The 18,434-nt window shown below is 37.1% G+C and overlaps 1 protein-coding gene across 11 annotated transcripts in view; it reads right to left on the bottom strand.

Annotated features, from left to right (window-relative positions):
* The window catches only part of MARCHF7 (membrane associated ring-CH-type finger 7), a 37,978-nt gene extending 19,771 nt beyond the window's left edge, over positions 1-18,207 (bottom strand). For 2 of the 11 annotated variants that reach the window (XM_084891524.1, XM_084891526.1), the window contains exons 1-5: positions 18,001-18,194; positions 10,193-10,357; positions 5,603-5,798; positions 3,983-4,147; positions 1,010-2,099 (exon numbers count right to left, since the gene is read on the bottom strand). In XM_084891524.1, the coding sequence (XP_084747650.1) occupies positions 1,010-2,099; positions 3,983-4,147; positions 5,603-5,798; positions 10,193-10,345 (1,604 nt within the window). In that variant the 5' untranslated portion in view covers positions 10,346-10,357; positions 18,001-18,194. Of the gene's footprint in view, positions 1-1,009; positions 2,100-3,982; positions 4,148-5,602; positions 5,799-10,192; positions 10,358-16,098; positions 16,209-18,000 lie in introns of all 11 variants that reach the window. The other 9 variants (XM_084891525.1, XM_084891522.1, XM_084891529.1 and 6 more) reach the window with 9 other exon arrangements.
* Positions 18,208-18,434: the final 227 nt, after the last annotated feature.

Below are 18,434 nucleotides of genomic sequence, written 5' to 3'. Positions count from 1 at the left end.
AAAAATCAGAAATTTTAAAAGCAGGATGAGTCTTATGGTACAATTGGTCCTTTATAAGGAAAAATGGAACATAGTAGCCCAATATCCAACATTTCAGAAAGCATGTGAAGTTTCCTTTATTCCCAGAATTAGTTTTGAATGTATTTCTTCTTAAAAGTACAAAAAAATTATCTAAAATGATAGTAAAAGTTATGTTCCTCCCAAATTACATGAACATTTAGGCCTTTATGAACAAAAACACAAACAAAACTCTGTAACCTTAGCTTTACATAGTCTTTTCTTTCTATACATATATATGTACTACCCTATCCCATTTCATCATTAAAATTACTTTACTAGATGAAAAAACTAATATGACAAAATTAATAATCCAATTGGTTCTACAATCTCTGATCTTTCACCTTTCCACTTATACCAGACATTTTTAAGCAAACTTCAACTGTATAAAAGATTGGCATAAAGATTCTTAAAAGTCTGAAATTTAAACTGGTCTATCAAATGGACACAATATATTAAAATAATATTCAGTATATACTTGGGACTTCAAAAACAAAACTAAAAATGTGTAAATAATTTTATGTTTAAAAGATAAGTTGAGAATGACAGATAGTACATAAATCATCTTAGTAATCATCTTAATAATCCATGACCACTTAGGCCTCCTTACCAATCCAATTTAGCACTAGTCCATCAAGGACTAGTGTTAAAAGATTTTTATCTTTGTGTGCTTCTATATCCAAATCTGGTTAAAAATAATCTTTTTTTAAATTTTTTTTTATTAAATTATTATGTTTAAAAATAATCTTTAGATCATTTCTTGATATAGTAGACACCTTAGTGCCTACTTCCATTATTCTCATGCATTTAATCTCTATCAATGCTTATATCTTACCATAAATTTAAAGGAAACAAATTTTAGATATTGTTATAAGAAGCCTAAAATTTTAGAAATACTTTTTTCTCTAATCTACTCTTGCTTTATGGGCTTAAGATTGGTATTTAAATTTACCTCTCTTTTATTTTCTGCAGTTTTTCTGGATCTCTTGAAGGTGCACTTTTAGTTTTATCACTTTTTCCACCAGATGAACCCCAACCTGAAGGAATAATATCTACAGTGATCATGACATTGTCGGTCAAATTACTTCCAAGTGTTGGGGGGACTGCAAATCGAAACAAAGAACCAGGAAGGATCCCTGTCATTCCTGTGTTTCTTCCACTGCGAGCCGAATCTGACATGGAGCCACCTGTAGCAGCACTGCTGGATGCTGCAGGTGCTTGCGATCTGTTGGCAGCAGCCCCAAGGTGATCACTCTGTGCTTCCAGGTGAACCACTTCATTTGATTCTCTTCTAAAAATATGAGATCGAGATTGCGTATCAGAAGTGGATATCCTTGAAGATTCATCTCGTCCCTCTCGCCTTCTTCTAGAGAACAAAGGTGTGCATCTATTTCTAAGTGAGGAAGATAACCAAGGTCCTGTATTTCTACCTTCAGATTCTTGGTTAAAATTTTCTGAATCTGGCTCAGTGCTATGATTTTGAGATGACAAACCCCATCTTCGCCTAAGAAATCGAAATCCCTGAGAAGCTTCAGATGCCCTATTATCAAGAACGTCAGAAGTTGATGCTGCATTACGAGACTGTGAAGAAATTCGTGGAGAAACATATGAATTTTCAGAACTCAATGATCTTGTATTTAAGGATTCCTGACTAGATCTTCGTGGAAAAAAAGTAGATGACATACTAGAAGCTATACGTGACAGTAATCTCCTTGTTGTACGTCTACCTTCATTGTCAGAAGATTCTTGAAATGATCTTTGAGATGAACCAACCCTATCTGAACTGCTTATGGTTGAGGTTTCACCTCTATTTGAAAGATAAGAAAATCCAGGCTGTGTATTGCTTTGGAGAGACTCCAATTCCCTTGGAGAAAAATTTGATCTTAAAGAATTTCTTCTAGAATCCCTAGAGCACAGTACAGTCTGGCGTTCAGAAGGCATTTGGTGGTTTGTGGATGATGTATTCAGTTGTAAAGTGCTCATTGAGTTCTCTTTTGGTCTTGCTCCCTGTGAATATGAAGAAGGAACTCTGTCTTGAACATCTATTTTTGAAAGAAAGGAAAAATAGGCAATTACATGAAATAAATTGACTATTAATAGAACTTGCATTTATTAATGACTAATTACTGCCAAAATGAAACACTAGTTTGAAACTTAATAGTGCTGCAAAATGAAACACTGGTTTGAAACTCAATAGTGCTACACAGCTTAACTATTATTACAGGGGGGAAAAACATAAATGTGCTTCTCTTTTTATACATTTGGTGAAATCCAGCACTTTTGTATAAAGTCGTTATACTTTATACAAAATCTAAAAAGAAATGAGAGCTTCTGAGAGGCAAACATCAATCTACCAATGCGATGAATGTAAAACAGCTGAATCTGTTGATCAGAAAATGATATGGTATAATATCTAACATTTAAACAAATAAGGAATTTTAAATGTGTCAAATAAGTCAATGTAAATGACTCTTGTAACAAATAAAAGCGTGAGGTGGGGGTAGGCTAGAAGGGATCAATGGGGGGAAATCAAAGGGGATAGGCTAGAAGGGATCAATGGAGGACAATCAAAGGGATCAATGGAGGACAGGTAATACTTTCAACAATAAAGATTTTTTTTTTTTAATTAAAACAAAAAAGCAAAATAACCCTAAGAGACAGTGTTTGGGAAATTTTCTTACTCTGCAGTAAATATAAAGGCTATTTCATAGACGTATTATCCCCTAGCAATTTTATGGCAAACTCTAACATGCTAAAAATGTCTCCATCCCCTCCACACACCCCTCAATGTAACAGCAGTGATTCTTATCCCTGGTTACTCATCCACCTTTGCTTTTTAATACTGGCTGGGAGCTATGAATCAGAATAGAGTCCCGACATCTAAGATTTTAAAAGTACACTATTGGTGGTTCTAAAATTCATAGGGATGAGAAAATCTATAGCATTCCTTTATAAAGAATGCTTACCCATACACCTAATTTAAAACCTAGATTACTGGTGTGCTAATACATTCAGCCTCAGGAAAAGAGAAACTGTTAAGGGATAAATCTATTCTATCTTGTACTTTTATATTCCCAATCTAGAAGCTACTGATACCATCTACTAAAGGTAATCTGAGAGCATTGTCTCAATTCATTGAGGTTCTGCTTCCTGGCATACGTCGACAAGTTTGGCTCAAATAAACTCACAAAAATTCTTAAAATAAAAAATAAAAAATAAAAAAAATAAAAAATAAAGGTAATCCATTCAAAGCCAAGCAAATAAAAAAGATATTTTCATTTGTCTTAAATAAGCAAAGATTTGCCCCAATGCGTTTAACTTAAAATAAACTTAAGCTTTAAAAACAAATGTATTGTATCTTCTACATAAATCAAGCTCCACTTTTGCCTGCTATATTTGTCTACTTAATTAGCACTTTTTGTCTTCAGTTACTTAATATTATTGTTTTATGGTATTTATGTTTGAAAAGCTCAATCTTCTGTGCATTGACAGTGTGGTTATTTCGACTAACTGAAAACAAAAGCACATTTGTGTTAAATTAAGGTAATTTTAAATTGCTTAAAATGGTGATTTCAAGCTTTAGTTAGTTTAAAATTTTACTATACATACTAGGTTACTTATTACACTACATAAGGCAAATTATACTGAAATATACAAGGGTTGTTTAGTATACTTTATGGCACATACATCCTTAAAAGAGCAAGTAAAAAATTTATCAGCACATAGAATCTAGATATTCGTGCAGTTTTAAATTATTTACATTTTTAAAAGCAAAACAACAAATAAGGTACTAGGAAACATTAAACTATTTTAAAACTCTCAAAAGATTCACTTCATTTATTCTTTTGTACTATAATTTAGTGATATAAAGAGGAAAACAACATTATCAGATTAAGTTATATGTAACAATACAGTTTATACATACACGATGAAGTTGTGAAATCACTACTTCGGTGACTATAATCCATAAGATTACTAATGGAGGAATCTGCTCTCCTTTCTAAATCTCTCCTCTCTCTCATTAAGTCACTTCCAAATGATCCAAGTACCACTGATGAAGATCTGGGAACTTGACTATGTCTCCAAGAATCTTAAAACAATCAAAGAAGTTTTAATTCAGAGAGAGCTTTTAAGGTTTCTAATGACAAAAATAAAATAAAATAAATAAATAATAAAAATTCAGTATTATACAGGGAGGTTGTCATTTATTACAGAAATCCCCATAGTTACACAGTTGTAATCAGATGTAAAATTTAGCAAAACAGCCTGGCTGGCTGGTATGGCTCAGTGGTTCAGTGCCAACCAGGAGGTCACTGTTCCATTCCAGATCAGGGCACATGCCTGGGTTGCAGGCTCAATCCCCAGTTGGGGGTGTGCAGGAGGCAGCAAGCAGATCAATGATTCTATCATCACTGATGTTTCCATCTATCCCTCTTTTCCTCTCTGAAATCAATAAAAACGTATTAAAAATTTAGCAAAACAAAATTATCCACTAAATAAACTCATCACTTACAAAATTATTTCCTATTGCAACAGTCTTCTCTAACACTAAACTCTATCCTGCTCGAATTTTGGCTTGATCCCCAGTAGGGGGCTTGCAGGAGGCAGCTGATTGTTATTTCTCTCACCTGCATGGTTCTCTCTATCCTTTTCCCTTCCTTTCTCTAAAAGTCAATGAAAACATGTTTTAAAAAATATATAAAGAAATTGCTTATACTAATTCAATTGGTAATACATATGCATTTCAAGAATTTTATATCCAATTGTGTCATCACAAGTTCTGCACCACATTAAAATGATGTTAGGCATTGAATAGTGTTTCATATGAAAAGTGAAGAGGGAGCCTCCTAATCTCTTAAAAAAAGATTTTTTCAATTTGTACAACAAATATATCTGTGAGAACAAAATACCAAGCAAAAAGCTTTACAGATAAGCCATTTAAATCCCAGAATGGTTAAGTGACTTGTACATCTAATCAGAGGGCTAGAATCATGGTTTTCTAATTACTACCAGAACTAGTAGAATACCACCAACTGTTTTTTAAATAAAGATTTTTATATTTTCTAAACAATAAATATATATCTCAATGTTTCTCATTTATAAAAGTCTAGAGGTCCGGTGCACGAAATTCATGCACGGATGGAGTCCGTAGCAGGTGCTGGTCGCCAACGGGGCCTCCCTTCGTTCCACGGCATCCCCTGGTGGACAGCACATGTCACAGCGAGGGATCAAACTCCCAAGGGGACACTTTGCACATTAGGCTTTTATAGGTATAGAAGATAAGCTTTTAAAATATTTGTCTACTTCAGAAAAAATTGGCTTTTCTAGTAACAAAAAACTTACCTCCTGTAACAACAGAAGAATCCACATCACTTTTACCAATTGGTCACCATACATTTTCGGCTATTCCAGCACTAACTTACTAGTTAAGGGAGGATGTTAGAAACTCCACTCGCTCTATTTGCCTAATATATACCAGGTCTCGGGAAAGGGGCTTTAGTCCAAAATACATATGGTGTAATTCTTACATAAATTCAATTCTTACCTGATACTGCATTTAAACCATGGCCAATATTTCTCCCAGCTGAGGTAGATGTACAGTTTGTACAGGAAAGTTTAGGTCTTTTTGAATCATGATCCCGTAGCTGGTTTTGTGATCTTGAGCGTGCACCCTGAGTTATCTCAGATTCACTATACCATGTAGACTGAAATGGAGATGCAGCTGCTGATGCAGATGTAGACTGTTAAGTTAAAAAAAAATTTTTTTTTAAAGGAACAAAATGCTTGCATTCAATATTAAACTTAATTGACAATATTCTAATACTTTCCCAAGGACCAAATTTTTCTACCATGTATGTTTTTCATAATCTTTGTTCCCTTTAATCCACTGCCTCATTATTTTATTCTGAAATTATATATTGTTGAGCAATAAATCTGAACTAGATTAAGTCTTCTGTGTAACTATATATAAACATCTGGCTAGGAAATACTCAAAAGCAAAAATTTTATTCATTTTGTTTTCCTGGTTTACAACCTTCTGAGGAACCTGTTTCCTGTTCTTAGAGGTGGACAGAATGCCAATAAAGGCACTAATATGTAAAACTGTGAACACCCTACTATGAAAATAAAAATTTTCAATAAAAATTTATACTGGCCGAAACCGGTTTGGCTCAGTGATAGAGCGTCAGTCTGCGGACTGAAATGTCCCAGGTTCGATTCCGGTTAAGGGCATGTACATTGGTTGTGGGCATATCCCCGGTGGGAGGTGTGCAAGAGGCAGCTGTTTCTCTCTCATTGACGTTTCTAGCTCTCTATCTCTCTCCCTTCCCCTCTGTAAAAAATCAATAAAGTATATTTTTTTAAAAAAATTTATCCTGAATCTAATGCTCGTTGTTAAAAATATAGTAATACACTATTAAACAGTATGTTTAACATGTTAAGCATCAAGCCTGTTTTGTCTTCTAGCCTGCGATATCTGATTTCACCAATATGCTGTCGGCACCAGTGACTGACCAGTCTGGACGGAAAGTATAGTGTCAGTCACTAGTGACTGACATGGTGCTTAATGTGCTAAACAACAACAGCAACAACAAACACCCTACTATCTGGAATCTCTTAATCAGTGAAGCAAGAAGTAGATTTTTTTTTAAAGTGCGTATTTGAAAACTCTTTGCTCAAGGTTTTTCTCTATTAACTGACGAACACAAAATAAACCAACGAACACAAAATAAAACAACCCAAAACTCAAAAGTTATTCACAATTTACAAACTATTTTATGTCTGTTCAATTCATTAAATGCTTAGGCAGTATACCTAACATAATGCCTAAAAAAAGAAAATATTAGCTTATCTTCTTAAAAACATAGGCTTAAATAAGAACATAGTATTTTAACCTCAATTATAGAGATGGTCCTAAATTCATTGGAGACACTGAATACTAAAATAAAAGGAGTTCTAGGGAAAATAAAAATAAAAATATTTTATAACAATTTTAATATGTATGTGGTAAATAGTTCATTTTATTAAAGAATCTTAAAAAAAGAAAACAATGGTAAGTGTTACACTTCTTGACAAGGGTTAAAAATGGAATATATTGTAATACAAGCCATAAATTCAGTCTGTTAACCTAACGTTCACATAAATATAAAATCCAAATAATGTGCACCATCAAAGAGTTCTAGAGTACATATATGAAACAATCAAAAATCTATGTATAGCCGAAACCGGTTTGGCTCAGTGGTAGAGCGTTGGTCTGCGGACTGAAAGGTCCCAGGTTCGATTCCGGTCAGGGGCATATAAGTTGGTTGCGGGCACACCCCCAGTAGGGGATGTGCAGGAGGCAGCTGGTCGATGTTTTTCTCTCATTGACGTTTCTGGCTCTCTATTTCTCTCCCTTCCTTTCTGTAAAAAATCAATAAAATATATATTTTTTAAAATCTATGTATATAAAAGAGTAAGTAATATGTGAATTGTCCTAACAGCAGAATGACTGCTTGACCAGTTGCTATGAGGTGCACTAACCACCTCCTGGTCCTTCCCCTGGCCATCAAGCTCCAATTGACCGACTGTGAACAGAGAATCAGAGGTGAGTGGCAGTGGGGGTGGGACTGGCTGCGGCAGCCGAGGAAGATGGCCCTCATTGCAGGCCAGGCCAAAGTTCTGTACCCATGCACAAATTTTGTGTACCAGGCCTCTAGTTATAATATAATCCTGCCTGATAACAGTAATATACAAATTAGCCATTACTCTGCCACGCCCACCAGCCAATCAGAGCAAGTATGCAAATAAACCCAACCAAGATGGCTACAGCCACAGAGAGCAGGAGGGAGGCTTGGGTCTCCCACGCAATGGAGGAAACCAAGCTTTCCACCTGCCCTTGCAGGCCTAAGCCTCCACTCAGGGCTACAAAGTTTCAATTATAGAAGGTAAACAAATCTAAACAGAAATGGCGGCAGCCACAGAGCTGGAAAGAGCAGGAGACTAGGGTTGCCCCCAGCAATGGAGGAAACAAAGCTTTCCGCACACCTTGGCCAGTCCAGTCCTCCACTCCAGGCTAAAGTTTCAATTTCAGAAAATACATAAACCCCAACAGAAATGGCTGCTGGCCATGGAGCAAGCAGGAGGCTTGGCTCCGTTCCAGGCTACCAAATTTCAATTGTAGAAGGTAAATAAATTCCAGATATCAGGGCCTCTGTTTGGGTCGCCAGGGTGCATGGCTGGCCTGTAAACCACCACAGGCCCCTTGCTCAGGCCGCCCCACACCCCAAGGGAACTCCCACCCTGATCTGGGACACCCTTCAGGGCAAACCAGCTGGCCCCCACCCATGCACCAGGCCTCTATCCTATCTAATAAAGAAACAAAGCAATCCAGAAGTCTAATAGATTCTTAAGCTCAGAAACATATTTACTAATCATTCACTAATCTTTTCAGATTTTAGAACTTTATTTTATGAAATAAGTATGTGTCCTATATATAAAACTAAAATTTGAAAATATTCATGAAATATCAAGCACTATATAAAAATAAGGTTTCTATATTATGTAATACATGGTGTAACTGGAATTATAATTAAAAAATGTAGGAGCTAACATTTATGTAGTATTTACCATGTGGCAGTTCTATTCTCATTCAATGTATTAATTTATTTAACTCTAACAACCCAATTGACTAAATAATATGGGAAATAAGATGTGAAGTTAACTAGTCCAAGTTCACATTGCTATGAGTGGAACAATACTCCAATCCAGGACATATAGTCTGGTTTCAGAGTCTTGTGTTTCTCACTAAGAGGCTGAATGAAAAATTAGACAAGCATCAGAAGACAAATTTCTATAAATATGTTGGGGGGGGGGGGCCAACAACGACAATTCTGTGCTCTTAGTAACATCATTTAACCTACAACATTTTTATAGAATACAAAGGATGTAATTCTGGGCCTCTGGCAAGTATATGCTTGTTTACCAACAAAATTAAAGAAAAAAAAAAAAAAAACCCACAATATCAATTAACACTAAAAATGAGACTAAGCAAATAGTTTATATAAAGTTTATGAGTGTGTATTTAGATATGTACATTTTAGAAAAATTACTTGTTTTCTCTAAATATTTTATAAAATGCGTATTATGTAGAAATATTTTCATAAGACTATCATATACTGTATCACATGATACATAAATATATAAATACTTGACAGGAATTTTCACTAAAAGATTCTCTTAAGATTCAGTTACCAAAACATCAGACTCTAGCACAGGGGTCTTCAAACTACGGCCTGTGGGCCACATGCGGCCCGCAGAGGAGTCTGATCCGGCCCGCCAGGTTTTTTGGGCAGTGAGCGCAGCCGAGGTGTTACAGTAGGAATTAGTAGTTCATATAGTCCGGCCCTCCAGCTCTCTGAGGGACCGTGATCTGGCCCCCACTTTAAAAAGTTTGAGGACCCCTGCAATCAAGTGTGATTTAATTCTGTTCAGACAATAATACAATAAACTTAAATTTAAAAGACAAAATAAATTGCACTAAACTTACAAGTCATGCCATCTAAGATTTACAGCTTTATACAACTACGATGTTATAATGCTAATAAACCTTTCCAAAAACTGTCAGTCTGAAGTAAAATTAGTTACATTAAGAGTAGTACCTGTAGCTTTATATAGATTATGAATTAATGCAGTCATTACTAGCCATTAAAAAGTCCCAAAATTTGTCCATAATGCAAAAAACACTTAACAATGATTATTCCACCACTGCCTTGAATACTCAGAGAAAAGTCAGATAAATGAATGTAACAAAGGATGCATTTCTAGTTCATTGGCAGTCACCTACATTGATTAACTTAATCAAATGTATACTTAAATTGATACTTGCTTTTTTTAAGTAAAAATGTTTCCAAGTCTTTGAAGAATATGATCATTTTTATTAAGATCACAATCCCTCATTCAAAATTATGAAGTCCAAGCAGTTTGAAAACCATTGTTTTTGCTGCTTGTTATGATCATTCATTTTGCTACAGACATAAGTTTTGATGTCTCAAATTCGTTGAGGATATTCTAAACATATTCTACTACTTACCTAAAATCCAAGACACATGTGGCCCCAAGGATTCTGAAAGAGAGACTGTACATATTAAGAAATTACCTGGTAATCAGAATCCAGTCTAAAGGAAGAGTCTCTTGAGTGATAGGTATCACTTAAATTACTTCCTCTGTTTCCAGACATCATCCTAGCACTTAAAGAGCTGGGGGGTTGAACAGAAATTCTTCTTGGAATCCTTGAAGGTTTAGACTCCATTCTTAAGGTTTCCTGTGAGGTACAAATTTAGATGAATTGCCTTTGGGAAAGCATGCAGCTCAAATCAAGAATTATCTATGCAAATTAACATTAGTATGTAGAAGGGGCAAAAAATTGTTCTCCTTTAAAGCAGGATGACCATATTTCCTGGTTTACCTAGAAGAGTCCCAGTTTATGGCCAGAAAAGTCCTAATTTGTGCTCATTATCTCAGGACAATTATTAATAGAGCTTGTGCTGTCTCTCTGACCTGGTTTGGTTGATAAAGCATATGAAAGCTTTAGCTTTTTATAAACTATATATATGCATATCTGTGCAATTTTTTTTAAAACTAAAAAGATGTGTATTATGAATTGGGCCTTTGAAGAAAGCATACATAGTACAAAGAGTATTAATGGTTAAACATTGACAGGCAAAAAGTCCATAAATGACAAGTAGATTTGTTATTTTATAAAAAAAAAAAAATCTATGAAAATACAAACAAGGAACTGTATTTGTAACCTAAGATTTTAAACAGGTAGACAAAGTGCTTTTTAAAAGATGCAGTCCTATAGATAGTTTTCAGTAACAATGATTCCCTTTAATCATACTTCTTGTAGTTTACTTTGACTATATTTATATCTAAGACTTACTTGCATACTTGCAGAATGAAACTAACCTAATAGGAAATCTGTTTAAAAGAAACCTCTTGAGAAGACAAAGAGGCAGAGTCCTCTGAGAGATATTTTATATTATATGAAACTATTTTTGGCAACTTCTCTACATAAACTGATGGAATTTCGACAATGTAGGTGTTACCAGAGAGCTTATATAATATGATTGCGTAAGTTGTAGGTCAAAAGCATAAAAATTAGTAAAAAACTTAAAATGCATAGTCCTTGAAAAACTTCTACCTGACCACTTGCAAGTTACTACTATGAGGCATCTTTTTATTTTTTTAAGTTTTTTTTTCATTCATTTAACAGGGAAGTTTTTTAGGTGCTTAGTATGTGATAGGCACATTAAAATTAATACTAAACAAGGGTTGGAGTTGAGGGAACATCGAACATATTAGGATAGTGATTATCAAGAAATTATAATCTAGTAGAAAACAAATAAGCTACACAAATAACCACGTCACAAAGGAAAAAATATAGAAGTACAATACTATACTCCTTTAGTTTGAGACTAAAGAAACCAAATGCAAAGCAAGAACCTTTGTTGAATCTTGATTCATAAAACAAAGTTTGAATGAAGACTGAATTTTAGTAAAGTGTCATGATGTCTGCAACTTAGTGTTAATAATAAATACTTCAAAATAACATTACATGTCTTAGAAGTACTATGTGTACGATTACATATAACATCCTATACAATAAAAGCCTAATATGCTAAGTTGGTCCAGTCAACGTGTTGGCCATTCAACCAATCAAAGCATAATATGCTAATGATATGCTAAGGCCACTCAACCGCTCGCTATGAAATGCACTGACCACCAGAAGGCAGATGCTCTGACCTGTAGGTTAGCTTGGTGGTGGGGTCCAGGTGAGTTGGGCTGGACACACCTTGGAGCCCTCCTTCGGTCCCTCCCCACCTGGCCAACCTCCTGTTTTCCTCCCTGGCCTCAATCATGCACCAGTGGGGTCCCTTTTACAATCCAGGACCCCTCGGGGGATGTCAGGGAGCCGGCTTTGGCCCAATCCCGCAGGCCAGGCCAAAGAACCCCACTGGTGCACGAATTCGTGTACTGGGCCTCTACTATATAAAGTAAATGTGGCAAATTATCAACTACTGAATGTAAGTGAGGTCATCCAAATATTAATTTTACTATTCTCCCAACTCTTCTCTATTTAAATATTTTCAAGTAAAATAAATCAAAATTGGGGGAGAGTACTTCACAGGTACATTATGAACTTTGCTGGCACATAGTATGTATTCAGCAAATACCAGCTATTATCAAGAAATACCACCAATGTCAAAAAAAGATTTTCATATGAACAGCTTAGTAGACATTCTATTAGTTTTTTCATTATTTGAGAATGGATTTTAACAGTTAAAAAAAAAAAAAAAAAAGACAACCTGCAACCCAGGTACATGCCCTTGACTAGGAATTGAATCAACTCGAGACCCTTTGGTGTGCAGGCTGATGCTCTAACCACTGAGCAATGCTGGCCAGGGCAAAATAAAAGACTTTATTTAAAGTATATCAGATTTATGTACAGGAAGATAATTACTAAAGGGTAAAGAAACTTATAGACCTTACTTATATAAAAATTTGGAAATAGCATTATTAACATGTTACTATGTCCTTGGGTGGGTTTTGTTTCCTTCTTTATACTTTGTTTTCCAAAATTTATTTAATGTACTTGGTCTTACTTTGAAAAATAAGGAAAAGTTATTTGCAAATTAAAAGATGTGTTGTTTTTTTTTTTACAACTTGTATTACAATAAACTCTATAAAGAACTCCTAAAGATAATTCTCTTTCAAAATTGCTGTACTGCTGGTTTACACTCCTTAGTAGCTACATACTACAAAAGAAGTAGGAAATATAAGACAATCAAGTACTATTCTAGTAAATACTAAGAGGAAGAAAAGGTTAAAATCACTTCACTAGCCCTTACCAGTTTGGTGCTGACACTCAGTGGATAGAGTGTCAGCCTGTGGACTGAAAGGTTTCAGATTCAATTCCAGTCAAGGGCATGTACCTTGGTTGCAGGCACATCCCCAGTAGGGGGTGTGCAGGAGGCAGCTGATCTGTTTCTCTCTCATCAGTGTTTCTAATTCTCTGTCCCTCTCCCTTCCTCTCTCTACTAAAAAAAAAAAAAAAAATCAGTAAAATCTATTTTTTTAAAATCACTTCACTAAATGCAGTTTAGATAGGCGAGTATGCACCAAATATTTTTACTATGAAAAATTTCAAATATAAGTAGAGACAATAACGAACCTCTATGTACCAATCAACAATCTTCAACAATTAACCTATCTTGTTTTTACCACCCTCTATTTTAAAGCAAATCCCAATCATGACATTAAGGATGACTGTTTTAAAATGTTGGAAGCAACCTATGGTAAATTACAAATCCCTCCCATCTGAGCACACAGGCCCCTTTGTATTGTGATGTTGCTGGTCTGGTCTGCCCAGTAAGAGGTGGAATCTTAATTCCACACCTTTTTAATGGGGGTTAGTCTTGTGTGATTTACTTTAAAAGAATGTGCAGCATGGGGTGGGTTCAAAGGGGTTAATGGGAGGGGGGAGAAAAGGGAGACATACATTAATACTTTCAACAATAAAGATTAAAAAAATAAAAGAATGTGCCACATTATGTGATATTATATGATTTGCCAATCTGTAAGAAGTCTTATAGCTTCCACTTTCCCTCTCTCAGATTGGTCTTGAAAAACCCGTATCATAAAAGCACCAGCACTGTCAGTCATGTGAGTGATGCCATCTTGGACCTTCCAGCCTGAGAAATCTCCCAGCTGAATGATGAACATGAGTGAACCTGGGCAAAACCAGTATACCTGCCCAAAAGGCATACAGAAGTGTAAAAAAAAAAAAAAAAAAAAAAAAACAGTAAACATTAGAAGGCCTCTGTGGTGGCCTTGCAATCTTGGAGAACTAAAGTTACCACAAAGGATGGTCTGAAATTAAAACCTTTTAAACTAAAAGCAGTTATTGTGGGTAGTCATGCTCTACCTAGGCTGTTATCTTACCTTAACTGAGCCTGTCTATTGTCTTTTTGCATCTATAACATATTGCTGGAATGGCGAAGTACAATTTTCCTTTTTTCAAAACCCCTCAATGCACAGACAGGCACCATGCTGTTCTTGACTCATTGTGATTGACTTAATTGTTGATTGCTAACTATCCTGCACCCACTTAAGTAAAAGAAGCATGTGTCCATCATTTTACTTTTACCCAACCTAGAGGTTTTCCCCTGCTTTGCTTTCTTTAGCCTCCCTAATCTATCACCAATGGATTTCATGTAACCCACTTACATCTCCTCTTTTGATTTTAACGTATACGTATTATAAAGTGCAAAAAACTGCCCTTCTCCGGAGCATTATCTCAATCCTTTAAGATTCTGCTTCCCGGTATTTGTTGAGTTTGGCTCAAATAAACTCAACAAATACTGGGAATTCTTCACAGATTTGAATGTTTTCTTACACTGACAATAGCTTTAATCCACTAGATTGTGAGGTGGGTTGCTATACAGCCAAAAAGCTTCAAAATCTAAATTTAATTTTCACTTTCTTACAATTATCATGTCAGTTTCTAATAAAAATCTGATTCTATTTCAGGGGGTAACTGAGAATTTGCTTTAAATATCCAAGTGAGATGCAGTTGCTGAATTACCAAAAGCACAATATACAGTACATGTCATGAAGGTCAGAGTTATAAAAGAAAACAATGCACTGTAAATACCAATTATTAACTACAAACATAGTTAAAAATCTATTACTTATCCCTACATGGTATATGCTTTTTTTAAAAATCTGCTTCTGGGGAAAGTTTTTTTTTCTCAGTAAGAAATTCTAGTTTCTTAATTTTCCTAGTGAACATGGAGACATGGAAGCTAAGGGAGGTCTCATGAGGAAAGCATAGAATTTTGGGGGGAAGTCTTACAATTATTTAAGACACATTTTAAAGATAGATCCATCTTTAAAAAATAACTAGAAAAAGTTCAATATCCCCATGAGAAAACGTGACTATGAAGAAAGTCTACACCATAGTACTTTGAGATAATCTGTACTCCTTTGAAGTGTATTTAAAATCCATTGTCTAAAGTTTCAATCTTCATTCAGTAAGTGGAAACCACTTTGGGTTTTTTTTCTGGAAAGTGAGAAATACATTACATTCAAGTGCAATAATTATAATGGAAAGATGAGAACTTTTAAGATAAAAAAATATGCCCTCTTTTAAAGCTGTTGACAAAAGTGGGTTTTGTAGTAGACCAGCAAGTGATTTGAAAACCAGGTGTTCAACTTATCTAGTCTAACCGGTATAGTCACAGAGAACGAGAAAAACCAGCTTTGATTTGACCATGAGTTCAAACCAGAATAGAAAAGTTAAAAATTAAAGTCAATAAAAATTAAACTCCAGCCAAATAACTCTCTAATTGTAAGTTTATGCCCCTGCTTTTGGGTTCATTTTATGATTAGCAACTGTATTACAGATATATTTTCTTGTAAAATAATGATTTGTGAGAAGATAATTTATTTCACTGTAATAGAATTCTGCATTAATGAATTCAAGTAGGTCTTAGTAGGAACTCAAAATCTTACTCATTTTAACTGGTTATCATCTTAATGTGATCAGCTGTTGATTCTTTTATTTTGACTCATTACTTCTTAAGTTTAATTTGTTGGTTGAAAACGAGGTTTGAAGAAAGCCTGTGCATTTCCCAGTTTATTATTGGCACTGGCACTTAATTATCTGTAGTAAAGAAGTATGTATTATATCAGCAAAGATAATTTAAAAATCATTTTTATTTGGTTCAGGGATGCAATAGCTCTTCATTCCCAACAGCAGAGCACTAAGTTTGTAAACAATACAGGTCTTACATGGCTTGCCCTAATTTCCATTAAATTTGTTTCAGCTAGGGGGAAAAACTGTCCATTCCTAAAACTATGACACCATGACTTTGCAGTTTCATTATCAAACTCTTAAGTCATCATTCTTCACATCTTGGTTAAAGCAATACTCCTTATAAAATTTTCCCCCAAGAATAAACACCCATCCTCTGTGCTCCCAAGGTACTATTATGTACTTACACTAAGATAATAGGAGTAGTTGTTTATATATTAGTCTGATGACTAAACTGTGAGCTGTTGGAGGGCAGACGCTGTGTGTCAAGCTCATTCTTGAAACGTGAAGCCCTCATCTAGAAACCAGCAAACAACAAATAACAAATTATCAAAAAATGTTTTACATTATTTGATAATTTTTCACTATTACAATTACTTTCTGAAAATACAATAGTAAAGTGTGGGTAACTCCTGAACACACACCAGATGGAGAATTTTGTGAAGTGAATACAGGGCTGATTAAAACTCATTGGCTGCCTGAGTGCCACGGATGACTTTTTATAGCCAAGTTGATTATTTGTGAAAACATATGTGGCATGTCTAAATAGGGGCATCTTTGTGCTTCATCTAGGAAAAGAAGTTCTTTTGCTACTGTTGCAGAAAGATGAATCACTTGTACTTAAATAAGTAGGAATTTTAAATTCTATTCAAGGAATTTTAAATTTTTTTCAACCCAGCATGCAAGAGGTTGAAAAAAAACCCGACTAGGCTTACATCTGCGGTATAACATAAGGCAAAGTAAGAGTTGTAAAAGTTCTCATCTAAACACATTCATATTAGAGAACTTATATAAATATATATTGTGTGAAGCTGTGAGCAATCTGTGGGGATCATTACAGGCAAAAGTAGAATTTTAAGGTTATTTGGACAACAATTCCTGAACAAGTGGGCGTTAGGTACAATTCATAGTTTGTATCCATTAAAAATTAGCTCTGCCAGCATTAGGTCCCCCAGTATTGTTGTCTGCCTCACCTAAGTTAATCCTCACATCAAGTCTAGAAATCAACGGCTGCATTTCTAAGGAAATAGGACGAGGTTAAATAATTTGCTGCAAAATCAAGACCAGATCTCCTGATACACTGCTGTTCTCCCTCACAATGCTGTAGAGCTGTACATAAAGCACTGACCCCATCTCATGAGAGAAAAAAAAAATCTACCCTGTTTTAAGTCAACACTTCATCTTTAACCTGACCTCTTAGCTCTATACAGATTATGGATGGATATGGAGTAAGAAAAGGGGAGACTTAAAATAATTTTAAAAATCGGGGGGAGGGGAAATCTTACTAAATTCCATTTCACTTGGCACGTTTCAAAGTGCCAAACGACACTAGTCGTGACGAACGACTAGAGTTTCCGTACGTATGATCTACATCCATACGTAGGGGACCAAAAAAAAGTATTTTAGTGTTTTTTTGGGGGTGCGTGTTCGCACACGTTCTCAAGTCCTCCCTACGCAGTGTCATCAAAAGGAGGGAGTGTTCTACTCCCGGCGGCTTCCATATTTTTTAATTCTTACGCCACTCGGTCCGTTTTTCATACTTATCATCATCCCCTATTTCAATGTGAAATACACAGGATTTACCACGGCACACACACAAAAAGAAGAACTTCCCCCAAGTGTCACGATATTCAGGAACCGGGACGATCGCTGAGCAAACCTTCGCAGCACCCGGGGGTGGGGGTGGGGGGAAGCCCCTTCCATCCATCGGAGGCTGGGGGGGGGGGGGCAGAGCCCCAAGCCTCCCCCCCTTTCCCCCTCCAACCCCGCGGCCCTCCCTCCCCTCCCGATCCTCCCAGCCCCGGGGCTGGGGGGAGAGGGCGGAGGACACTCCTTACCCAGCCGGAAAGGCTGCTGCCAGAGGCCAAACTAGGGCTCCGGCGTCTGCTCCCCTCCGCCCGCCCTAACCTTCCCGAAGGCCACCGGCATCCCTTCGAGCCCGGACCCAGCCCGTCCGGCTCGGGAGGAAGCGGCCGGGGCGGCCTCGGGCCTGCACTTCGATCCCTCCCCTCCCCCACCGCGGCCGGGCCTACGCCGCCTCCCCGCCGCCCGCCCGCCCGCCCGGGAGGCCCGAGCCCGCAGCCCTTCACCTCCGCTCGCTCCGGGGCTGGTACCGACCGCGGCGCGACCCGCTCGCCGCGCCCTCCCCGCCGCCTTCCTCCTCGGAGCGCGAGGCCTCGGAGGCAGAGCACTCGGCAGCGAAGCACAATGGCGCCCGCCCCTCTTCCCGGATCCGGCGCAGAACCAGCTGCCACCGTTAAGTGCCCCTCCCTTCTCCTCCTTCCTCTTCCCTCCTCCCTCCTCCCCCTACCTCCTCCTCCCAGTTCTCGGGCTCCGCCGGCTTCTCTTCTCGCGAGAGTGGCGGCGCTTGCGGGATCGCAGAGCGCTCGGCGGACCCGACGTGCCCCGCCGCGGGGTGGTGCTCTGGCTGCGGCGGCCGTTGGAGGGCTGCCCCGGAGGAGGCGGCGAGGCGCCACCGGTAAGCGGCTGCGGCCGGGCGTCCCGTCCCGCTGGGCCGGCGGCC

The sequence above is a fragment of the Pipistrellus hanaki genome (assembly GCF_964339955.1).
Source record: "Pipistrellus hanaki genome assembly, chromosome: 8".
NCBI lineage: Eukaryota > Metazoa > Chordata > Mammalia > Chiroptera > Vespertilionidae > Pipistrellus > Pipistrellus hanaki.
Note: the sequence above shows the minus strand (reverse complement) of the source record. Positions and strands in the feature narration are given on the sequence as shown.